General features: G+C 34.5%; 1 protein-coding gene across 8 annotated transcripts in view; it reads right to left on the reverse strand.

Moving 5' to 3' along the window:
- The window catches only part of NBEA (neurobeachin), a 470,218-nt gene that overhangs the window by 331,463 nt on the left and 115,512 nt on the right, over positions 1–23,243 (reverse strand). For all 8 annotated transcript variants that reach the window (XM_085061526.1, XM_085061583.1, XM_085061573.1 and 5 more), the window contains exons 11-17: positions 15,730–15,838; positions 13,041–13,193; positions 12,152–12,320; positions 3,830–3,909; positions 3,069–3,131; positions 2,863–2,960; positions 994–1,086 (exon numbers count right to left, since the gene is read on the reverse strand). In XM_085061526.1, the coding sequence (XP_084917652.1) occupies positions 994–1,086; positions 2,863–2,960; positions 3,069–3,131; positions 3,830–3,909; positions 12,152–12,320; positions 13,041–13,193; positions 15,730–15,838 (765 nt within the window). The remainder of the gene's footprint in view (positions 1–993; positions 1,087–2,862; positions 2,961–3,068; positions 3,132–3,829; positions 3,910–12,151; positions 12,321–13,040; positions 13,194–15,729; positions 15,839–23,243) is intronic.

Below are 23,243 nucleotides of genomic sequence, written 5' to 3' on the forward strand. Positions count from 1 at the left end.
CTATATTAATTCTCAGAACAGTATTTGACTTGCTGGATCCCAAAGGAAAAATACCATTTAGAAGCATATTCTCAGCTAACTGTCTTGCAATTATACAGTCATACTCTATTGATCTTACTGAGAAAAGCATTTCTAGCAACACTGCACTCTGGCTGGACTCCTACCTCCTTTCCCTTCAAAGGAGGCTTACATGATGAAGTCTCTTGTGAAGCTTGTGGTTAATTTTCATAATACACAGCCTCTCACTAAAATGCCATTTTGGGCTAATCCTAGCAGGGAGCTTAACACCACGTGTAGAAGGGGAAAAATGAGCAACAGCAGTCTGTGCAGCACTGCATGATTGTTAGTGCTTTCTTGACACCATAATATGGAAGATGAGATTAAGTAAACCTATTTCTTAACATCAGGTCTTTTAAAATGTATTTCCTGCTGCCACATTTTCTATGTGATAGAAATATTAGACATATCAGTGATATGTCCTTACCAGCATTTTTAAACACCACTTGCTTGATCTGTGTGCTTTTCCTTCTGAAACATTCCCATGTCAGTAAAACATTTTATTTCATTTTTCCCATCCTTCTAAAACTATTTTAGAAGTTCTGCCCTGAAAATTTTATTGCAATGACACTGATAATTCCAGAAGCAAATTTTAGGTCACACTCATATGTTTCCTGTTAACTTTGACTGAACATGACATATATAGTTTTAAGATATATTTCTGGAAAATGTTTTTCTCTTGTTTTAAGACTTGAGTTTCAGCATATCGTATGTGAAAGACAAGCAATGTATTGTTTCAAGCATCATAGTAATAGCAAGTTAACTGAAAAAATTAATTCTATCTGATATATAAAAATAACAGTGTACAAATTATTAATCAGGAAACCTAAAGTAATTTCTAAAGACTGACAAAGAGTATACAGTAATCATGACAAAAAGACAAGAAGAATTGGGACCTTAAATACACCACTATAAAAATTTTAAAATGACACTTACTTATGACCCAAATGTTTAAGAAAATATCCAAGGACCTTCAAAGCTTGCACCCATATACTTTCACTTTTGGAAGCCAATAACTTATAAATTACTCTAAAAAAGAAAAAAACATTCAAGCTTATTACTAAACATCACATATATAGATTATATTTCACTGAACAAGGACATTTATTAAGAAATAAAACAATAAAAAAACCAATTTACACAACACAGAAGGATATACTGAAAGAATGAAGTGCAGCGTAAGAGTTCGATTATGAATTCTTGAGGTTGGAGACATGGTGTATTTTGTTTCAGTTCAATGTTTTATAACTGAAACTAACATCTTATCCTATAATTCTCTCTTGGAACAACCAAATAAAAGACAGGCTGATAACTTGTAGCTTAGGACAAGAGAAGCAGACCGGAACACATAAGGTCATACCCTGCAGTTTCCTGGAGCACCTGGATGCTAATGAGAATCTCCTTTCAGTACATCCTCTGTTTTTAAATTGTGGGTAAAAAAATAGTGCCTCAAATATTAACTAATCTAATTATGATACATTTTATTACTATGATAGGTTTAAGCACAATTTCTGCAGTCTTTCAGAAAGGAAACAAGCCTTGATCTGAAGGCACCAAGAGACAGAAAATATTAGGCTTTCCCTTCACTGTTCTGCAAGAAATTTTAAAATTTATATTTTAGTTTCACATCAGAATTTGCTTGGCTTCAGCTTTTAACCATTCTTTCTAGTCTTTCTCTACTAATGAGTGATGTAGCAAATAATATTTTCCTATTTTGAAATGACTTATGCCATTACCAAATGACCTGTGGGGCTTTTGTTCTCTGATAACTTAAGTAGATGAACCCCTAATTTTATGTAAGGCTTTGGGTGTTTGTTCTTGTTTTTGGTTTGGTTTTTTTTTTTTAAATACTTAAATGTTACAATTCTGGGCATTCTCCCCACTTCTACAACACAGACTTTTAAATGTAAAGGTTGTGCCACAAACACTCTTAATATCAGTACCACAGATGTTTCATAAAGACATCTTCAGTCTTGCAGACCAGACTTACCCTTCTTCAAAAAATGTCAGGAATAGAATTCTGTTTGAATACAAGCTACAGGCAGAATGAAAAGTCCTAACCATGAGTCTTCCCTTCAACTAGCATTGTCATTCAAAAATTTTAAGTACACATTTTTGTATAAAGATCTTAGTATTTTTGAAAAATGAAGCTTGAATTTATCAAGTAATAGATGCTGTGGGTTTCTTTTTCCCTTTTATAAGTCCCTTGCATTTTCCAAAAGTATTTTCAGAACAGCACAAAAAAAATCCGTAGTAAATATGAGACTATTAATGTGAAAATTATTAGTCTCTGAAAAAAATTATATTAACAACTTAGGCATAAGACCCCAAGAAAAATAATAACACTTCTTTGGGAATTGTTAGTTATTAATTTCACAGTCAAACAGATAAACAAATGAATTCCACTCTTTCCAGGCAGAATTTGAGAGGTTAGGGCACAATTTCTTGTTTTCCTCCTTTTCTCTCCAGAGAATGTTAAACATTCAAAGAAAGAATACATAAAATTATTCTGAGATGTATATATGGCTATTTGATGCATCTTGTTAATTACATATTCTATTTGAGACTGAGAAGCAAGTAAAACAGTACATTTACTTTGAAATATCATAATGATAATCTTAAGTGGAAATTGTTTTTTTTCTGTCAACTTACTGAAATCACTCATGTAGTTAAAAAATAAAGTCTAAGTTGATGAAATTGAAATTTAAAAGATCAGCAAGTGTGACATTTATGTGAAAAAGAAGCAAACAGAGAGTGATGATACTGGAACTACATTTAAGGTATTTTCTCACTTCACTGTCTTACCGTATCCCATTTCTCTGATCAAAGGCAGGAATCATGGATGCTGGATGTTCGGACATTAGTGCCACTAGCAGCTGCAGCACATCATGAATATTTTCATCCTGTATGACAAGCACCAATGTTATTCTACAAACTAACCTCAACAGCAAGCTTCCCACAGAAGTGGCACAATGAATTACAATAAAAGGAAGGTAATTACAGAAATGTACCTCATGCATTGTTAATAAGTAATTTAATATGCTCTGCAGTTCATCTTCTTTCACTCCTCGATCCTAAAAAAAAAAAAAGCCATTATTCCTCAGGTTTGGGTAAGCAAAAATTGGACCTAGTCAAATAATCCTACAGCTTTTTCATTTAAACCTAAAAGACCAAATTCTCTCTATCATTCTACTGCTTTTCTTTATCACACTGACAATTCAAAACAGTATGAGGTCAGATTATTTTAGTGTGGGCCCTCAGATTCCAGAAACTATTACTGTTACTCCTCCAATTTTTGAGAGAGAACAGAAAATACTGATTTTTAGTCTAGTCTGAAATGGCAGATGATCCCACAAAGAGTAGCATTCAGCTGCAAGAGAGAGAAAAAGTCCTATACCATTTCAACCGGTAGTAGAACCAACAAGAAGGATAAAGCAATAAGTAGCTTGATAACTGCAATTACCTTTTTTCACTTGACCATTTTATTAAAATTTTTAAAATATTGCTTAATTAATTTAAAACATATTTTATATATTTAATATGACTATATTAAAAATTCAATAAAAGATACATGACAGAGTTTGGTGAAGTTAATAAGAAACTTTGTATGGATTTACTACTTCTATGTTGATTGGAAGGAGGTGCATGAACATTAAATTAACCAGAAAAAGACACAATACTGGACAGGTATTACCTATTTTCTACTATGAAAGATCCTATAACAAGTATATAACAGATGTCAATGTTTTCAATCTGTCATAGACTATTTTACCTTCAATATAAGTTGTTTCAAGAACAGAAGCATAAACGCCCTTAATGATACGATTTCTTTCTGGGAGGGCCGAGGACCATCTGGAAGAAACAAAATATAGCACTTTTAAATATAAACTAATTCCTTTAATCACTTCAGCTTCTTAAGGAAATCACAGTTCCTACAACAGATTTAGTAGTCTACTCTTATATAAAAGTTCATATTTGCAAATGATATCATTTATAACCTTTCAGAATTATGTATTTCAACACCAATATATTTAAGTGATGTTCCATTAGGAAAAAAGGGAAACCATACTACATTTTATTCAGTTTTTTTAAAGACACAGGAAGATGAAAGATAGTAATAAGGTGATAGTAATAGATAGCAATACATGATAACAACTTGGAATGACTAAACCAGTATGTTAAATACCATCTGAATGAAAACCAACAGAGAAAGGATTTATGAAATACTAGTGGTAGCCATTATCTGTAGGAGCAACTAAAGCCATTTAACCAAAGAGAAATTAGTATCTGAAAAATATATTCCATTTAAACCAGGAAAAAAAATGTAATCCATAACGCTTTAAACAATTGTGCTTGATTAAATGCATTAGGAAAACAGAAATATCTAAAAAGCAGACCTCGAACAACTATAGTAATTTGTAACTTGTTCTATTGTATTTTTCTCTCTCTTCTTTCATAAATATTGAATTTGAACTGGAAATTCCTTTCTTAAGTTCTCTCTTTTCAAACAATGCATGTCATAGATAGTCTTAAGTTTCACACTAAAAATAAATGCAACTAAAATTATTTTTTTCATCAACCATTTCATCTTATGCTGATAAACACAGATAAAAGTTTAGTAACAATCTATGTTTCAATATTATTTCCAATCCAGATGAATGCAATTTTTCAATGAAGATTTTTTATTAGTCTTTGGTGCCACTGTATGAAGGGAAGCCACTGCTTTACACACAGCAATTCAAGTTTGCAACAAGAGAACACCTCATGTAAGGTACATTTATTTCACTAGCAGGAACAAAAAGAATGGCTAATACACTCAAGTTTTCTTCCCTGTTTAGGACTGGAGAGAGGAGCTCTCTGTATGCTTCAGAAAAAAGCAAATCCATCTCAAGCTCTCCCTACCATTGTGTGTAAAAACAGTAAGTATATTGTAGTAAAAAACTATCAGATACACTTTAAAGATATCAGACCAGTTTATATTAATTAATTCTAGTGGCACCATTAAACATCTATTTTCCACGGTAAAAAGAGAAATTGGATTTTTAATTTTTTTTACTAGATATAATTATATTAAAGATTGCATGGGTTTTTTCATGGCAGTGGTGTGCTTCTTACCAACAGCTATTTTTCCCCTAATCCAAATGAGGATTCAATTTCCCTAACTGCATCACAGAAGTCTCTTTCTTTGTACACCTTCTTCCTTCCTACACCTTACTGCGATTCAGTATCAGAAAATATCTGAAAACCAGGACTAAAAAAATAATTTTGACATTTTGTCTTTTCTGAAAGATGGAAACAGAATACTGATGTAATGATGGAAACAGAAAACAGGCAATGGGGAAATCTGCAAAATATTTCTGTAACAGAAATTGTAAGGACATATCAGAAAGAAGATATCCCAATTTAACTAGGAACCTCTTCAAAGATACATGAGTTTTACACTATTTCATGTACCCACTCATTTCCCTGGAGATGTCTGAGAACCTTGAAAAGGACTCTTCAACATGCAAAAGATACAAAAGAAGTTGTTGCTTGCAGGCTGTATGCCAAGCAGGTAAAGGGTACTTTTCCCTTCTGTCCTCTAGTACTATTTATTCCTTGCATTTTAGTTGTGTCTTGAAGCTTCACTGCACTAGAATCAGAACGAGGGGACAGCTGCTACACAAAAGACTTCATTAATTTCAAAAATTAAAGGAGGACTTGCAAGAAAAAATAAGACAGGCTGGAGAAACTGGAGGCTATGTAACCACCAGACAGCTACAAGAACGGAAGAAAGGACTGCAGCCATATAATGCAATGATCACCTGACACAGACTGAATAGAATTAATTAAATAGGAAGTTCTAAAGCTACCTAAAGCAGATTTGCCACTATTATTTTTATATCATCACGGTTTTTTACTTCATTACTAACTGAAAGACCTCATTACTAGTTGAAGATTCATATAAAAAAAAGTAGTATTAACCAAACAGTGGTGTGATTTATGCTATAATTTAAAAAAATATGTATTTTACACACATATGCTGAGGTAAAGAAAGACTAGTAGATCTTGTTGTTCAACTCAAACACTGAAAAGCAATTTTCTTTACTGTCTATTAATCTTTATGCCCATCACTGCATACAGATAATTCAGTGTCACCATCACTTGGACACTGATAATCAGCACTGCTACAGACTAAAACCAAGCTCAGATCAGATCAGCTGTAAAGATAAGCCTTTCAAGATCTGGTACAGGAACCATAAATCCCCAATACAAAGTAGTAACATTCTTTTTTAATTGTAACATTCTTTTTTAATTGGCAAAGAGAAAGGATTCCTCCCTTATCCCACACGAGGATGAGTCACTACAGCATTTCCAGCTTTTAGATTTCTTTATGTATGTATTTTTCACAGAGAGTCCATAATTTGCGTCAGATTTTTAAAAATATACAGTCATATTAAGAGTTAGCCAGCTTTATCCAGACAAAAATAAAGGAAAAAAATATAATTTTATCTAATTCATCCCTGCAGCATAGAGAAGTTATAGGGGCATAAACCAGAAGTAAATAAGAGGAAATAGGTAAACCTATTCACAGATTTAAGTACAATCAGTACTGCTGTGGGAAAAAAAAAACCAAAAAAACAAAAAACAAAAAGCAACAAAAAACTGCCAGGGAGCTTTGTATGACAAAAATAATGATTTCTAATTCTTTCTTTGGAAATAAAACATTGTGTTATCAGATCTACCAACAACCAAATGTAACATTCTTCCATCTGGTTTGATTAATTTTTTCATATGTTAAGAGCATGATTTTTCTACTCAAATTAATAAAACATGATATGGATAGCAGAATCTGATCTCCACACACACATAAATAACATCACATGGTATGTGGATCACAGAGGACCTGTTTTTCTCTCTGCTGTAAATCTAATGAGAACTGAGTTCCAATCTAACCCAGCTCTTGAAATAACTGTGGAACTTTTTCTATCCACAAAAACTATAGTTACTTTCTCCTCATAATTTTCATAATTTCCACTTCTACAGCTTCTGTTCAAAAATACTGGACATGAAAAACATTCCTGAAAACTGTTTAGCATGAGACAACTTGCACTTTAACAATGACGCATTCTCAATAAGGAGACATAATACTATCATAAAGGTCCATTCAGAGTAAGAGACGTGAAGCACACAGGAAGCACCAGTAGAGAAAGAGAAATGCTTGGCTATTTAGTTCAGGAATGAACTAAATTACACAGTAGTCTGGAACTTAAATTCCACAGTCTGGAACTTAAATGCACATTTCTCTGATACAACACAAACTCCCCAGGGCAGAGGTCCTCAAGCCTGTCTTGAGTTCTAGAAGCATTTGGACAATGCTCTCAGGCACATGGTGTGACTCTTGGGCTGTTCTGTAAAGGGCCAGGAATTGGGCTTGATGACTGTGATGGACCCCATCCAACTCAGCACAAAATAAAATAATTACAGAAAGAAGCTACATATTTTAAATAATTTTCACTCCATTGCTTGCTTTGCTGTGTGTTTAGAATCTGCAACTGCTGGGTGATGCTTAATATGACTTAATAAAATATTAAAGGCATGCATGTGGCAAATCAAGAAAACAGCTATAAACATGGTCCAAGCACTCTAAGTAAATAATAAAATTCAGATTCTTTCCTTTCAAAATTGGTTTTACTTTTTACTCTCTTTGTAAAAAAATATAAAACAAACAACACCAGAAGAAAAGTATAACACATAATTTTAATGGGAAAACTTGTCTCCATTGTGAGGATCTATATCTGAAATATTAAACTTATTAAGAATAATTACGGAGCAAGCTGATACTTTTGCACTTTGAAACAGTGTTTCCAGTACCTCAGAAGGAAATGGAAAAACAAATATTTATTCAGTATTCTGAATCTAAGAAGAAATACCAGTGTGAAACAGGAAACCAATAATGAAAGATGCAACCCCAAATTTAAAATAAGTATCTGAGCCTTTTAAAAAATTCATTAAAATTCATTAAAAAAAGAGCAGAATTTATACCTCCCATTTTATAAGCTGATTACTAAGAGATGCAAGGGAAAAACTCATTTTTAAAAGCAAACAGCATTAGCCAAATGAGAAACTTCAATATTGAGCCCCTTTGGTCTTCAAATAAGGGCTACGAAACTGTCAGTACAGAAAACTCACCCACTTTGTGCTTTATTAAGACAGGAGAAGGGAGTAAGACCCTGAAGCAGAGTAGCTGTCTGCAAATAATAGTAAATCAAACTACTAATATTAAAAAGTGTTTCAGTAACTCCACATAAAAAATGACATGCCCAGAAGACAAGAAAACATCACACTACTAAAATGTCTGCATGAATAAGCTTACTTCCTAATATGACAGCAAATTATTTGAAGGCACTGTAGCACATGCAGTCAAATTTTGGATTTTGGCAAGATTTCCCATAAAGTCTTCAGATCTGAAAAGTCTCATGTCAAGTCAGCTTAGAATTTCAGCTGCCATTTATTCAATATGATGACATTTTTCTGTTTCATACATTAAAAATAATGTCCATAGAAAATGGGTCATATTCTTCCATTTTGATGTATCAAATGCTACTTAAGATGCAGCAACTTTAACTTTCACATAAATGTATTTTTACAATGTAACTTCCTTACTTTAACTTTTTTTTTTTTACAGTCTACATTTTAACAAATAATAAACTTTCTGGCAGTTGTGGTTGCATGCAGGTTAATAAAAATCAACACAAAACCAAAATCCTGAAAGAATTAACTTCTTTTAACAAGTAGGATTGTCGAAGTTAGGAGATGCTGAAAACATAGGTGAAAATAAAAAACCTTTAAGTGTAATAACTACAGCTACTTTTAAGACTGTATTCTATTACTATAACCCTGCACTTAATGTTATAAAACCATCTAGTAAAGAAAAGAAATTTTGAAAAAATTTCAGGAACTTCATCAGTTGAAAGCAACTAATGTGGACTTGCTAAAAAATCTAATATGAAGTTAGGTTAATATGAAATTAAATTTAGCAACCCATCACCTCAGCAATTTTTATATTTTCACAGTTGTTTGCTTGCAAATCACCACAGTTATTACAGCTGTCTTAGTCAGAAGCAGAAGTTATCTGTGAAATAATAGCAAAACAAAGTCCCAGTGCTGATTTGCATGGAGAAAATTCCATAGCTGTGCTGGGCTTGCAAATCTGTTGCTAAGTCACTGATCCTTCTCTCAGGCTGGCATTCTTCAACTGAATAGAAGAAAAGCCACTTTTACAGATAGAAAAGAGACTACTACCTCTTTATAGCTGTATCAATTACACAGGGCTTTCTGCAGTCTAAGAAACAGGGAGGCAGGAAGAGGATAAGAAACGAGGAAGAAAGAAGATATTAAACTTTCAAAAAGTCAAGCCTATTTATAAATCTAACTACAGACAAAATGAGAAAATTCAGATATAGTAGATAATAACATGTTTTTTGAAAATATGCATGGCCTCAGTTTATCAAACACCTTCCCAACTACTGTATGAAGGCCTTAATAACTGTGACTTTTGTTGTCAAACTGCTACACCAAGCAACCACTAATTTACACTGTCTGATTACCTATCAGGGACTGACCTGGTTGCCGTCCTGATAAAAAAATAATCTTGTCTAGAACTGACACAAATGAGTGGAGAATGCACTATACTCTGAATGAAAGAAAAGGCAGGGATATAAACCACCCATATGTATGCTAATTTAGACTTAACTGATTCATTTCTCATTCCTAATTTTGTATCCTTGTGTACCTCATGCCTTCTGTTCAGATTTTGATGAATACATTATATATATTTTGAAGCTATGAAACCAGCATTACACATACAAATACTAAAAAAATAAAGCTATTTTTTAAATAAAGAGGCAGGTCTGGACAAGATAAAAACAATCCATGCTTCCTACAGAAAGAAATGTCACTGACTCCACAAAAGAGCAAACCTAGCCAGAGGGAAGCAGTCTGTAATACACAATACATTTTCAAAGTGTTGTTAGGTAGTAGTATCATGACACAGAAGCACAGGAATTTTTAAATTAAGACAAATATATTAGAAAAAAAATTAAAAAGAATCTCAGCTACTACAAGTAGACTCTATTATCAAACTTACACTCTCAAGGTAGTTGAGCAATTTCCCAAGTCTCTATCTAGCTGTAAACATGGTTGACACCTGAAAACTGTACTTCATGATAGCTGGATATTCAAGAGTCACTAACACAATGTACATGTTATAAGCTGATCAGCTGAGTTTTAACATCCCAGTTCCGCATGGACCTCAGACACAGTTAATTTGTCTGATGGTAGAACTTTACCTATGCAGTAAAACAGTGTAAACCTCAACAGAGCAGAGCTCTGAAAGCATGAAACCGGGTAAAGCCACTCCCAGGGTAGGATTCAGCTCACCCTATTTTTGGACATAAACAGTGTAATTTCCACACAAGCGCAGCTTCTAACCTCCCACCGAGGTTAATGGAGATCTAATCAATGGAAGCAATGCAGTCTAGGAATCAACTGCAGTTCAAACAAAGTATTTCTCAAGTGTCTGTCAATTAGAGGGAGGACACAGCTTCCTAAACATACTTACCAGTGTAAGCTTTCATGCCATAAAGTATGCAAAATATCTACATCAAGCAGATTTGATGTTGGATGGACAGGAAGCCTGCATCCTTCTGAGAGGCAGGTGGGATGGCCCACCGAGACTATAATGATGCTAGAAACCTGTATTAAGGCAAGTGGCTCCTGCATTCCACTGTCTGTGATCAGCAGACACCTAGCTCAGATGATGACACCCTCACTGTAGGCACCAAAAAAGAAATTATTTGCATTTTGGCAGCAGGAATCCTGAATCAGTGTAAGTGGATAATATTATTTATCACTGACAAAGATTTCAAGCTAATCAAGTAACCACCACAGGTAATTTTCCTTATCTAGGATTCCAAATCTTTCATTCAGATGAACAGAGAAGAGTGGGCTTTTGTTAAGTATTTTAAAATAAATTTTAATACTTTTTGAAGACTACTGTTCACCCAATATTACACTATAAGAAAACTATAAGTGATCATAGAGCAGCTCTTTTTGTGACCTTCAACACCTTCACTGCCTATTACGATACCTTACCTAGGAAAAGAATTTTTATTTCTGGTTTTATTTATTAAGTATATATATATATATATATAGAGAGAGAGGAAAAACTCTATGCATACAGCTCATTTAGAAATAAGAATTATCCAATAACTAATGTGTTAGATATGTCACACTCTTGAATATTTGGATATGTGACAGTACTAAAAATGTTCCCCAATTATTCAATTTCTCAGCATGACAGTAATAGTTACAAAATAATTAATAAGTTCTCATTTATCAAGTATTTTTAAGAGACTTTCCGCCAAATCCTCCCTGCTTTACACAAGTGGATAGCTAAATGTAATGGCATTACAGCCAGAATGTATAGGATTAGAATGATTTGCTCTGCTTAATACACATCTGTAACATGCAGCGTTCAGCCACTATCTATTATTGCATTCTGCTGGTGCTGTCATTCAATACTTCCTGTGCTAGGCTAAGCGCATCACTTAAAGCAAAGTTAAATCAATCTCTATTTTATAAGGACAGAGAAAAAATGTTATTGAACTGGAAATACAGCTTCAGAGACCTCTGCAGTGAGGGCTAGAAGTTTCCACTCTGTTTTCAAGGTCACTTAACGCTACTAATCACTCAAACCACACAAAGCTTTCTTTGGCATATGAAATACATGTAATATTTCCTCTTTATTACAGAAGAAGAAAAATCAATCATTTTAATATGTTTCATAAAGTGTGCCCACATAAGTATATGCTACGTGACTGAAGACCAGAATTGGAATCTTCTGGGAATACATATAAACATAAAATTATCATCAGGCATGTATGACACACCAAGAGTACTTCCATACTTCTTCTACTGATAACCACTAGTATCAACTATTGACATTTATTTACCTCCTTGTCTACAGATGCAAGGAGCTTTCAGACATTTACATCATAAATCTTCCTACAGGAGAAATGCTTATATTTTCTTTCTTAAGTGTTGCACTTACCCAATCCTTTAGGAGTAATGCCACTGCTATCAGCAGGATTGACCACCCAGTAGTAGTATTTCAGAGTGTGCATTAACTGCAGCACCGTTCCTACTCTGCGTATGGTGTTATAGATCGTAGCAGTTCCAATGAATTCAGCTGACAAGTAGGTATACAAAGATAGTTGCACCTGAGGAATGAAATAGTTATCCATATGAATGTAAGTTCTCTATTAGTAACCTTAAGTTGTAGAGGGTTTTTAGAGTACACTTTGGATATGATACAAAAAACTAAACTAATTACAAATTTCATTAGGGCAGGTACTGGACTGATCTAGGAATGAGATTCTATGATTTAAGTAAAGAAAAACATATTGGTTTGGTTTTTTATTTTGACTTTTTATATGAGATGTATATGTTATCCGTTTTTAGGAGAATGCCACTTTTCACTTTGGTTCACATATCTCTACTGTGATTATTTAGGAAAACAAAAACTTCATTATAACCAGAGAGGAATGACAACATTTTATAGATTTTATCAAATTAGAATACATAATTTTAATTAAAATGAGAGCTTACATTAATGTGTAACAAACCACATTTGGCCCGCAATTGAAAATACAAACTTTTATACTTAATCTGTAGGTAAACAATGTAATGCAACCACTGAAAAATGGACCAGTTTTCTAGAAGCAGTCTTTTCAATAAAATTAGAGAGACTCTTAGGCAATAATTGAACTGGTTTTATTGGAGTAAATAGTTAAGCAGGGTATAGTCTGCATTATCTAAAAAATAATTGCTATTAGCATGTTATTAAAAAAACCCAAAAACCTAAGTAGAATGTTATAATAGAATACAAGTATTTAATTTTGTTGTGGGAGAGTCATAACATTATTCAAGTGTACTATTACCTTTGCAGGGGTATGTATCCAGATAGCAGGATTAAAAAGGATGTGATCACATAACTGCTTCAGTAGAGGTGCTCCGTGAGACAATCCATCCAAATATTTTGCAAATGACAAAAATTGTTCCAGAACTGCTCTGGTTATATGAACTCTAGATGACTGGGGGAAAATAATCAGAAAGAAAAAAATAAAGAAATAATCTTCTTCCTTAATATAAATACAGCAGAACTATGAAGCAGTATTTTCTCCTAGCTCATTATTACTAAATACATGTAGCCTTGCATGGTTTGATGTCATTGAATATGAAGGCAACTTACACTTTCTAAAAATACTAATGGTCTTTCTAATTTCTATATTTAACAGGTTAAAATATTCATCAATAAATTTACTTTCTGGTTTTTTGTATTTTGCTTAGTTGTGTTTGTTTTCATTTTATTAAAATCCAGTCAGGATCCTACATTTTGTAACACAGTGCTTTGAGAACTTCATCTGAAGTCCTTATTCCTTCTTAAGTTAAAGAAGTGCCACACAAATTGGGTGTCTCAGTGTGTGAACACACATTATTGGGAGACTTGCTTTTGTTTCTGTAACATAAGTAGCTATTTGAAGGAGTTGGGTTCATGGTTTCCTCAAATTTCAGCGGTCTTTCCATTTCATAGCATATGCCATAAAATCACTGCTGAGATTTGCTCTTATGTAGTAACATGGCATGAAGACTTTGACAAACTCCTCTGTATGCTAAATTAAAAAATGAATAAATAGGGAAAAACTCTAAGCATCCTTCCCATTTCCTTCTCCACAAAACATCAAGCATTGGAGCAGGCTGCCCAGGGAAGTGGTGGAGTCACCATCACTGAGGTATTTAAAAGACATGTGGATGTGGCACTGAGGGACACGGCTTAGTGATAGACTTGGCAGTGCTGGGTTAGCAGTTGACTCCATGACCTTAAAGGTCTTCTCTAACCTAAATGATTCTGGGATTCTATGTTTCAATTACTTTTAATGCTGTAAGTACAGTCTGGGAATAGGGAGATTTGTTATTTTTAGATCTGAAATCTGTTTGTCAGTAATACAAGTTCAGCCTGGATGCTGAATTTCCCTTGGCTTGTACAACAAAATTCACAAGAAATAATCTGCAACTAATAAGAACAAAAATGCTATTTAGAAGTTCAAGTAAAAAAAAAAGCTTTCTGTCTTCTATAAAGCATTTGATTGCATGCAAATGAACAACAGATACAACAGATAATTTACAAATAATAAAATTGAGACTGGCTAGGAAACGAAGGATTTTTTCCCACCATGTGTGCCAGCTGAATAGAAGCATACATTGAAAAAAATAAAATACATCCTTTCTAAAAACTGCAGCTAAGGGAATATAATTTTAAAAAATACTCAGAAAATAATATATGTTGTAAGAATTATGCTGTGATCAATAGAAATCTTTTTAATATTCACATGCCCAAGTCTAATGATCATAGCAGGTGTTAATTAGAAGAGCATGCAAACTTTAAAAAAAATTTTGTGTACAGCATTCTAAATTAATGTATTCCAAGTGCGTAAACCACAGTGCTCTATTCAGAAGAAAGCCCTCCACACAGGCTCACCAGTATGCCTGTGTGTAACTTACAAAACCAAAGCTAACGGCTTTGCAAATTCATTCTGGTTATGTCACAAGAAAACCTACCCTCGGAAAAAAACCACCACCTTAGGCTAGTTCTTTGACATTCTAAATCACACTTGCTTAGTAATGAAAACCAAAGCATAGAAAATCTGCTTTTAGGTATTGAGTGAAGGTATTTCTCTAGCCACCAAGAAAAAAGGGAACAGAATGAGAGAAACTATTTATCATTCTACTTCAAAATTCAGAACATTTTTTAAAGGTGATAGTATGTTTTTTATCTTCTTAAAACATTGCTATGCTGACCTCATGGTAATAAAAGCCCAGTAGCAGACATTCAGGAATGTCAGAGCCATAAACGTCAATCGTAGGACCATCTCTATCTTGGTATAGCTGACCGTAGTTTAGATCATTTAGATTATTAAACCCCAGTAACAGAGTTTCATGAGGGCTTTGGGCCAGGTGGCAGGTAATGCTCCTCAGACAATTGAACAGAACCTCAGTTTCATGATAACTGCTTATCATACTTGAAAACGAGCAAGTAAAGAGAATGCCCCTTCCAAATATTTGCTTCCGAAAGTAATTTTGTTACAGCTTTTCTTTTTCAAAACACAGAGCAACTATTTCAGAATTTCAATTCTGAAACAACACTTTCAGAATTTAATCACAGAAGATTAATTTAACTTTCATTAACACATACACACAAAAGAATTAAACCTCAGTTATGACACTTCTGCCAGGTTTGTACAATCTAGGAACAAAAGAACTTTCCTAAGCAAGTTTGGTGGACAGTAAGCGGAGAAATTAAACTAGTTCAGAGTGATTCATAACAGATCTAAACCAAGAACATAAATAAGAGAATACAACCAGCTCCAGCAAATTGATTCTTTGAATTCTGGTTTATAAGAGGATGAGAAGATGAAGAGACTCCTGTAGACAACTTATAATATATTTTTAATTTTTAATACTTATATAACAAATATATTTTATTCCACCAGTCATTTGAGCCAAATGATCGAAAGTACCACAATGACAGTAGAAACACTAAGAACAAAGATAAAAATTCTCCAAACATACCTTTTCAAGGAGATAGCCAATGACTAGAAAGCCTTTTCCACCAAGCATTTGTTCTTGCATGGCTACTGAACTCTTAAGAAGCTCAACCAAGAAAGCCAATAGGGTAGCACTGCACGTAAAGAACAAGATTTTTTTTCAGATTAAAAATGCTTTCTCAATAAGCATCGGCTATTAAGTGAACAGAAACAGACTTAGGGTGGGGAAGAATTCCTTGAAAGAATACAAGTCTTATTTTTCCTGTTGACAAATTTCACCAGTGATTTTTCACATATTACAATGGTAGGAATGGGAATTCATATCCAAACAAGTACTGTCAATACTCCTGGTTTGACCAGGACTATCCCATATTTTAAATATCCAGTCCTGGAGCTTGCAGTCCTAGCCAAAGTTTTGGCAGCTGAAAGAGGCAGAAGACGCTGAGTGGAATCCAGCTGAAAGTGCTAGAATGATGCAGGCAGGAGCCATACCAAACATTTTACTATCCAGACTAACTATGTTAAACAGCAAAATTTTCAGCCACTAGGTATGTCACCATTCCACACTTTCAGTCCTTAGAGACTCTTTTGCCATGGAAATGAGGCATAAAATGTTCAAACATGCACATGGGCAGCGATGCCCACTGCAATCCACAGTGGAACAATAGCAGGGTGGAGAGCTTCCTTCACACTTTCTAAAGACCAAACAGGAGAATAGGATCTGCCTGGCCAAATAACATTAAGGATTAGCTTTCATCCAGTTAGGAAAGCACAGAGAGACTCCAGAGGCCACAAGGAAATCACCTAACAGCCCATAGCAGCAGTATCTTTCAGTGAAGTGTTCAGAAAGTACACGGAGGGAAAGTGTTCAGAAAAGGCTACAGTACAGAAACATAAGAGATATGAAAGACTTCAGGGGATAGAATCAGCAAGAAAGTGAAACTATATTATGAAACCAGCAGTAGAAACACGACAGATCAATCCACCGCAGGGAAAAAAATCATAGCTGACTCTTGGGTGATGAGAACAAAACACAAATACACTTATCTGTGGCTGAAAAACCCAGAGGAAAGCGAGAAAGAAAAAAAAATTATGACAGAAAGGAAGTATTTAAAATTATTTTTCAAATAGCTCAAAAAGATAGATGACAGAATGCATCGTAGTGCTTATACAATGCATATATAAAATCTTTATTTTCTAAAAATTAAATAAATGTAACAGTTTTTAGCAGTACAGACAAGTGTCTGCAACCACGAGAGTTCTCACACAGGTAGTAGGCACAGGCAAAGGTGAAAACTGCAGCTTTTGCAGCTATGAAAAAGTGAATTAAAGGATATGTCCAAGCTGCATTTGATACATTTCAACTTTCTTTGCAGTATCTAGTCATCTAAAGGTTCACTTGCTCTCCAGACAGAATGTTTTAATTTGAAATAAGTGTTGATATTGGTTAATCCATGCCAGCACCAAAAAATAATCAAAGTGCTGAGGAAAACAAGATTTATTCTATTTGTTGAGTAAGGCTGCCATGCAAAAAAACCACAGTATAGCCAAAGTACATGCTGGGAACATGAAATAGTGCCTTGTCTTTCTTCATTGTTGAATGGTCATAATAATCCACCTAAAATCACATACAGAATGCTCCACAGAGTGTCAGCAGTAAAAGAACACAGATAATAACCATTTATAGTACTCCAAAGCTTTTATCAAAACAGCTTGTCAAGCTGTCACATCAATTTCAAACCACGTTATTTGCTTCATTTTTTCTTACCCCAACCAAAAGTTTCTACTGTATTTGTCATCTAAAATAAGAATCTAATCATTTTACTACATGAAAATCCATAAGCAGCTCACATACAGGATTGAAGATTTAAATTTAGATTTATTTTTTCCTTAAATTGAATATGTAAAAGAAAACTCCATTTAGATAGATGGTGCTTACTACCATCCTCTATGAGTAACCTTAGGACAACAATCTACTCTCATAAAGTCAAGAAACAGCACACCTCTTTGCAGAATTCAAACTTAAATTACAATGGCAAATGCTATCAATATTATATTTAAATGTCAAAAAATAAAATCTTAAAATGGATTGTAAAGATTTTTGTATCATGTACATAGCACCGAACTTAAGTTTATTTTCTATTTTCACGAGTAGTTTGCCAAATGCCTTTTACTTTGTATCACAATTTACTTGTTCATTCTGTGAACTTATATGTAAACTCATGGGCTATAGTAATTCTTATCTCATATCAATACAATCTCTATACAACTGTTAGAAATTCTGATAGACTCTGAATGCAAGCTGTAAGACACACTGACACCCTAACAACAAACGTTTTTCTCTCCCTCTATTAAGCACACATAAACAACGAGTTAACTCAGAAATAGTAAGTGTCCAGTTTATATTTAACCATGCCACAGCCACAGAAACAGACAAGCTGATTCTATGTAAAAAAGACCAACTCAGAAAAATGTAGTAATTCACATGCAGCCAGCGCCCAAATATCACTTTTTAGATATTAACCATCTTTATGTGGGTTTTGGCTGAATTAATCCTGCCTGCCCACATTACATCTGCACAGAGCTACCTTAGCTGCTACTGCGAAGCAATGCCAGTGTTTCTAGTTTCAGGAAAAAGTATTAATTTAGCCAATGCCTTTGTGAATGAGCTATGCTTTTACTTAATTCCAAAATGGCTTTTACATCTATTGATCCAGACACATAAAGATACCTCAATCCAGCTCTGCAGAGTCAGCTCAGGTCTGCAGGCAGTAACTCTAACTTCTAATCCTTCTGCATTACCCAAGATTGCCACCATAAATAATAGAGTTGACTGTAATATAGAGTAATTCAAATCTTGGGAAAGCACATGTGAATGCATCATTACAGCTTCATGCACATTAAAAAACTCCAAGTATCAGAAAAAGCAGCAGTTAAGGAGAACCATCTGGCAGGCACATAGAGGCACAATGAAGTTTGAGATGAATACTGTATAGGACCACAGTATTGATAAAAATTAACATAATAATTAAATTTAACTAGCAGTTTGCTCACATTATTATGCAGGAAATGTAGTAGGTTAAAGATCTGTAATATTTCAACTCATAGAAGAACTACAATATCAAAATAGAAATGCTTTAAAATTCTCACTGCATGAACAGCACTGAAGCTATTACTACCTGAAGATGATCAGAGATAGGCAGAGAACAGACTACATGCTGTCTGTGGGGTTTTGTTTTGGTTTTTTTGGGGGGTGACGGTGTTGTATGGCACTTGTGGTTTGGGTTTTGTTTTGTGGATTTTTTCCCTCTGAGAGGGTGCTTAGACTTGTTTCAGGTGAAACTTCCTTTTTGGAGGAGGAAGGAGGAATGAAACTGTACTAAGTAACAGCTCTTGCACACAACACTGGTTTCACATATTATGTTCTCTACCTTACATAGTTTGTGCTAGAGAGCATCTGATCTGCCTAAATTCCCAGATAACCTTTCTCAACCTCTTCAAAATTTCTCTTTCCCCACACGGTCAGACTGACCTCAAGCGAATGTGTATCTAGATATAAAAATCCATACTGAAGTTATGTATTTTTCCCCTCAATATTGCCTTCTAAGAATTTAGAAGGTCTAATTTGGAGGACTATATACAGAACTTTTAACAACTTCTAAGGATACTCAATTTATGTAGTCACCTTGGCAGCTGAACACAAATTAAACTGGAAGATTTGAAATATGAAAACATTTATCAGCAGAAACAGGTTGCCAAAATCATTCTTTTAAAAAGGTTTTTGTAGACAGAGGAAAAAAATATTGATTAGAAGACTGTCTTCTAAGTTGCACGATTTTTCAAACAGAATTTTACGAACTTACCAGCAACTAATATGCATCAGATTACTGCATAGCTCACATTAAACTTGCAAAATTCTGTGCACTGCCACACAAAATTTCTCCCCTTTCCTGTCTATTTTCAACACCTCTAGATACAAATGCAAACATAAAGGATACCTCAGCCCATTCCTACTTCTCCTCTTCACCATGCCCTTCCTAGGGCATGTCAGTTTGTCTGCAGTGGAGCTAAAAGATACAGACAGAAAATGAAACTATGTATGTCAACCAAGACTAAATCAGAGAACTACGATGAAGACTGAAAATATAGCTAATTTCAGGGGGAAAAAATCCAGAAGTTTTCCATTACTAAAAAGCAGGAAAAAAAAAGGTGATGGACCAAGCATGATGATTCAGTACTTCCAACGGTTATGATATAGTTTAGAAGTACTTTAGAAGTCAGGAATTTGTACTATTAGGAAAAAAAGTGAAATTTGTCTTGGTTTTTTGTTTGGTTTATTTTGTTGTTGCTCTTTTATTCTATTTTATTTTTAAACCACTACACAGATCAGTTTCTCTAGGCTCCTCATGCCCATCATAATTTCTCTGTCAGATTTGCCTTAATATAAGTTTCATTTTGGATTATGTATTACAAAGTTATCTGGATTGGGTTTTACAAAAGACACCTTTAGCTAAGGTAGACATGTTGCTTTGGAGATCTAAGTGTGATTATTAATAACAGACCATTTAACTTGAAGAGACTATATAAAAGAGAATAAGGCAGGTATTTCTTTTGACTGATTCTCTTTGGGAAAGAATCCTTTCTAAAGATAAAAATCTTTTATTTGTATTTTCAGTTTCTCCAAAATAATACAAAAAGATTGTATGAATAACTCCATCACAGGCTGTTAATATGATAACTACTGAAAATTAATCTCAGCATAAACAGATAAAGCGGTATTAGGGAAAACCATACACCAACAATTACTATTTCCACGAGCTACAGCTATGGCAGCTCTCTAAAGTGCTTCATTAGCTTCCAGTTTAAGTATTTTTTTTCTTTGTATAAGCTTGTTGGAGAGAAAGTGACTTCTTTTACCTTTTTGACTTCTTTTCTTGTAACGTGATGAAGCTAATAAGACAATTGGGTTTCATTCATAAACATGAGTCAGCTGAACAGGTGCTGTGTGGGAGAACTAGAGAGGCAAGTCACCTCTGTTTACAAGAGGCAAAACATTTTGGGACACATATTCCAGTAATAAATTAGCCACCCTTCATAGTCCCTGGATCTTCTGAAGAGGTATGGCAGTTTAGGAGTTTACACAGGATTTCTACTACATGATGCAGTGCCTGTATTATCATTATATACTATTATCCAGGCAGTCTGTTTTGGCAAGTCACATTTCTGCTTGTCACAGTTTGGGAAAATTTCAGTACAGCTGATTTTATCTGAGCACAGCTAGGTTACTAGAGATGTGAAATTTTAGGAGCAATATCTAGCATTCTTCCCTTTGAAACACAGAGGGAGAAGGTTACCAGCAGCCAACAATGCAAATTCTGAATTTTACACTGGAGGAGGCAATGGACCTTGGCTCTCCATCAGAGGCACAAAGGCAAATGCAACAACCTCAGCAAGGATTGCTTCCATACCTACTCTCAAGTTTAAATACCTGTGCCAGCTATGACAAGAAAATTATTGAAAGACAGGATGAGAGGACAGGTTAGGAAGGTAGGGTACTACATGGCATTCATCTTATTTGCTGCCATGTACTTTAAGATAAATTCAATTAAACTAAAGACATTAATAAGAATTATTGGAAACTCACAGATTTTTAACATTAAGCTAATAAATAAAATCAATACATCAAATTCTAATTCCTGTCAAGCTGTGTTGTTTCATATCTGTGGAAACTGATAGGAAAACTGCCTCTTATCAAACTATTAATCTAAAAAATTAGATGCAGCAACACAACTAGACAGGAACCCAAAACATCATCATTTGAACATTAAAAATAGCAAAGAGAAAAAAACAGAATTATTACAATTATTAATGAGATATTAGTTGATCAAAGCAAAACACACTAAACATTTAAAAGAAAAAAATCAAGAACAGGAATTGTATCCATTTTACTGACTTACAATAGGTGGGCAATGTACTTTGTAACTGGGCTACCTCCATTAAATAGTGAAAATAATGTCAGTAATAAAACTGTCTGAAAAGTTGCTTATATTCACTCTGCTACAAATTTTATTTGGGTGTACATATCAACTCTAAGTACTTGAAGTGGACCTAGACACTGTGTTTATTTAGTATGATAAACAGCAGATGTAGTCTTAAATTTTATTGTATCATGTATGTGATCTAGCAAATCCAGTTAGGAAACTCTAGAACAACACTCTGAGGGAAGCCCATGCTGGAGCAGGCTCCTGGCAGGACCTGTGGCCCCATGGAGAGAGAAGTCCATATGAGTTTGCTGGCAGGATTTATGACCCCATGGGGAGCCACTGGAGCAGTGTCATCCTGAAGGATTGCACCCCATGGAAGGGACCCATGCTAGAGCAGTTCATGGAGGATGTCTCCCATGGGAGAAACCCCATGCTGGAGCAGGAGAAGAGTGTGAGGAGTTCTTCCTCTGAGGAGGTAGGAGCAGTAGATGTGATGAACATGTGATGAACATGTGATGAACTGACCAGAACACCTACTTCCTGTTCCCCTGCACCACTGGGGAAAAGAGAGAGCATAAGGAGTAAGGAATCAAGCCCAGAAAGAGGAGTGAAGATATTTCTCAGATTTGGTTTTATTTCTCATTATCCTACTCCGATTTGATTGCTAATAAATTCAGCTAATTTCCCCAAGTCCAGTCTGTTTTATCTGTGAGTGTAACTGGTGAGTGATCTGTCCCTGCCCTTATCTCAACCCACAAGCTTTTTGATATATTTTCTATCCCCTGTTCAGCTGAGGAGGGGAGTGATGGAGGGGCTTTGGTGGGGAACTTGATACACCCAGTCAGAGTCAGTGCACCACAAGGACTCTATATTTCTTTTTATGACATTAAATGCCTTATTGTCCTAAACTGCTATTTTTTTTATTCAAACCAGAGTAAGGAAAATCAGAATGAAAAGTAGCAGTCTCGGAAATGAAATTAAAAGACCACTCTTCTGAACAGCAGGTGCATCATTTCATCTGAGAAAATATACTTAAGGTAGGAACACAGTTTCCATTCTTTTAATTTCAGTGTACAAGAGTAGGAGAATGTACACAGTGCTCCAGAAGCAGAATTGTAGGTTATTTCAATACTTGGTCTCATGAAAGATGTAGATAAGGCACACATATAACAGGAATAAAGAACAAAGAATACCACTGATGCACATATTTGCTATATTCATATAGCCCTGCTTTATAATTTAAAATTTTATTTACGATAGATCTATTAATTTAGAAAAACTAAAATTGTATATGGGTCAAGATGATTAAAAACCAAGCTGTTCCCTTGTAGTCCTGTTAATAATGCCCTTCGACAGTTAAAAGAATCCAAACAACAAATTAAATAACTGAGAACCCTGAACTTCTTAAACAGATTTTAATATTTGAGGGAGAGAAAGAGGTGAGAAGGATTAAGAAAAGTAGTAGAACTGGGGCAGCCTCTGTTGCTGTTGTAGATATATTTTCAAAAGTAAGAAAGTTATAACTGAGAGCAGATACAGTTTGAAACAAAGAGCA

This window comes from Lichenostomus cassidix, chromosome 1 (assembly GCF_008360975.1).
Source record: "Lichenostomus cassidix isolate B80296 chromosome 1, HeHo_3.0, whole genome shotgun sequence".
In the NCBI taxonomy this organism is placed as follows: Eukaryota; Metazoa; Chordata; class Aves; order Passeriformes; family Meliphagidae; genus Lichenostomus; species Lichenostomus cassidix.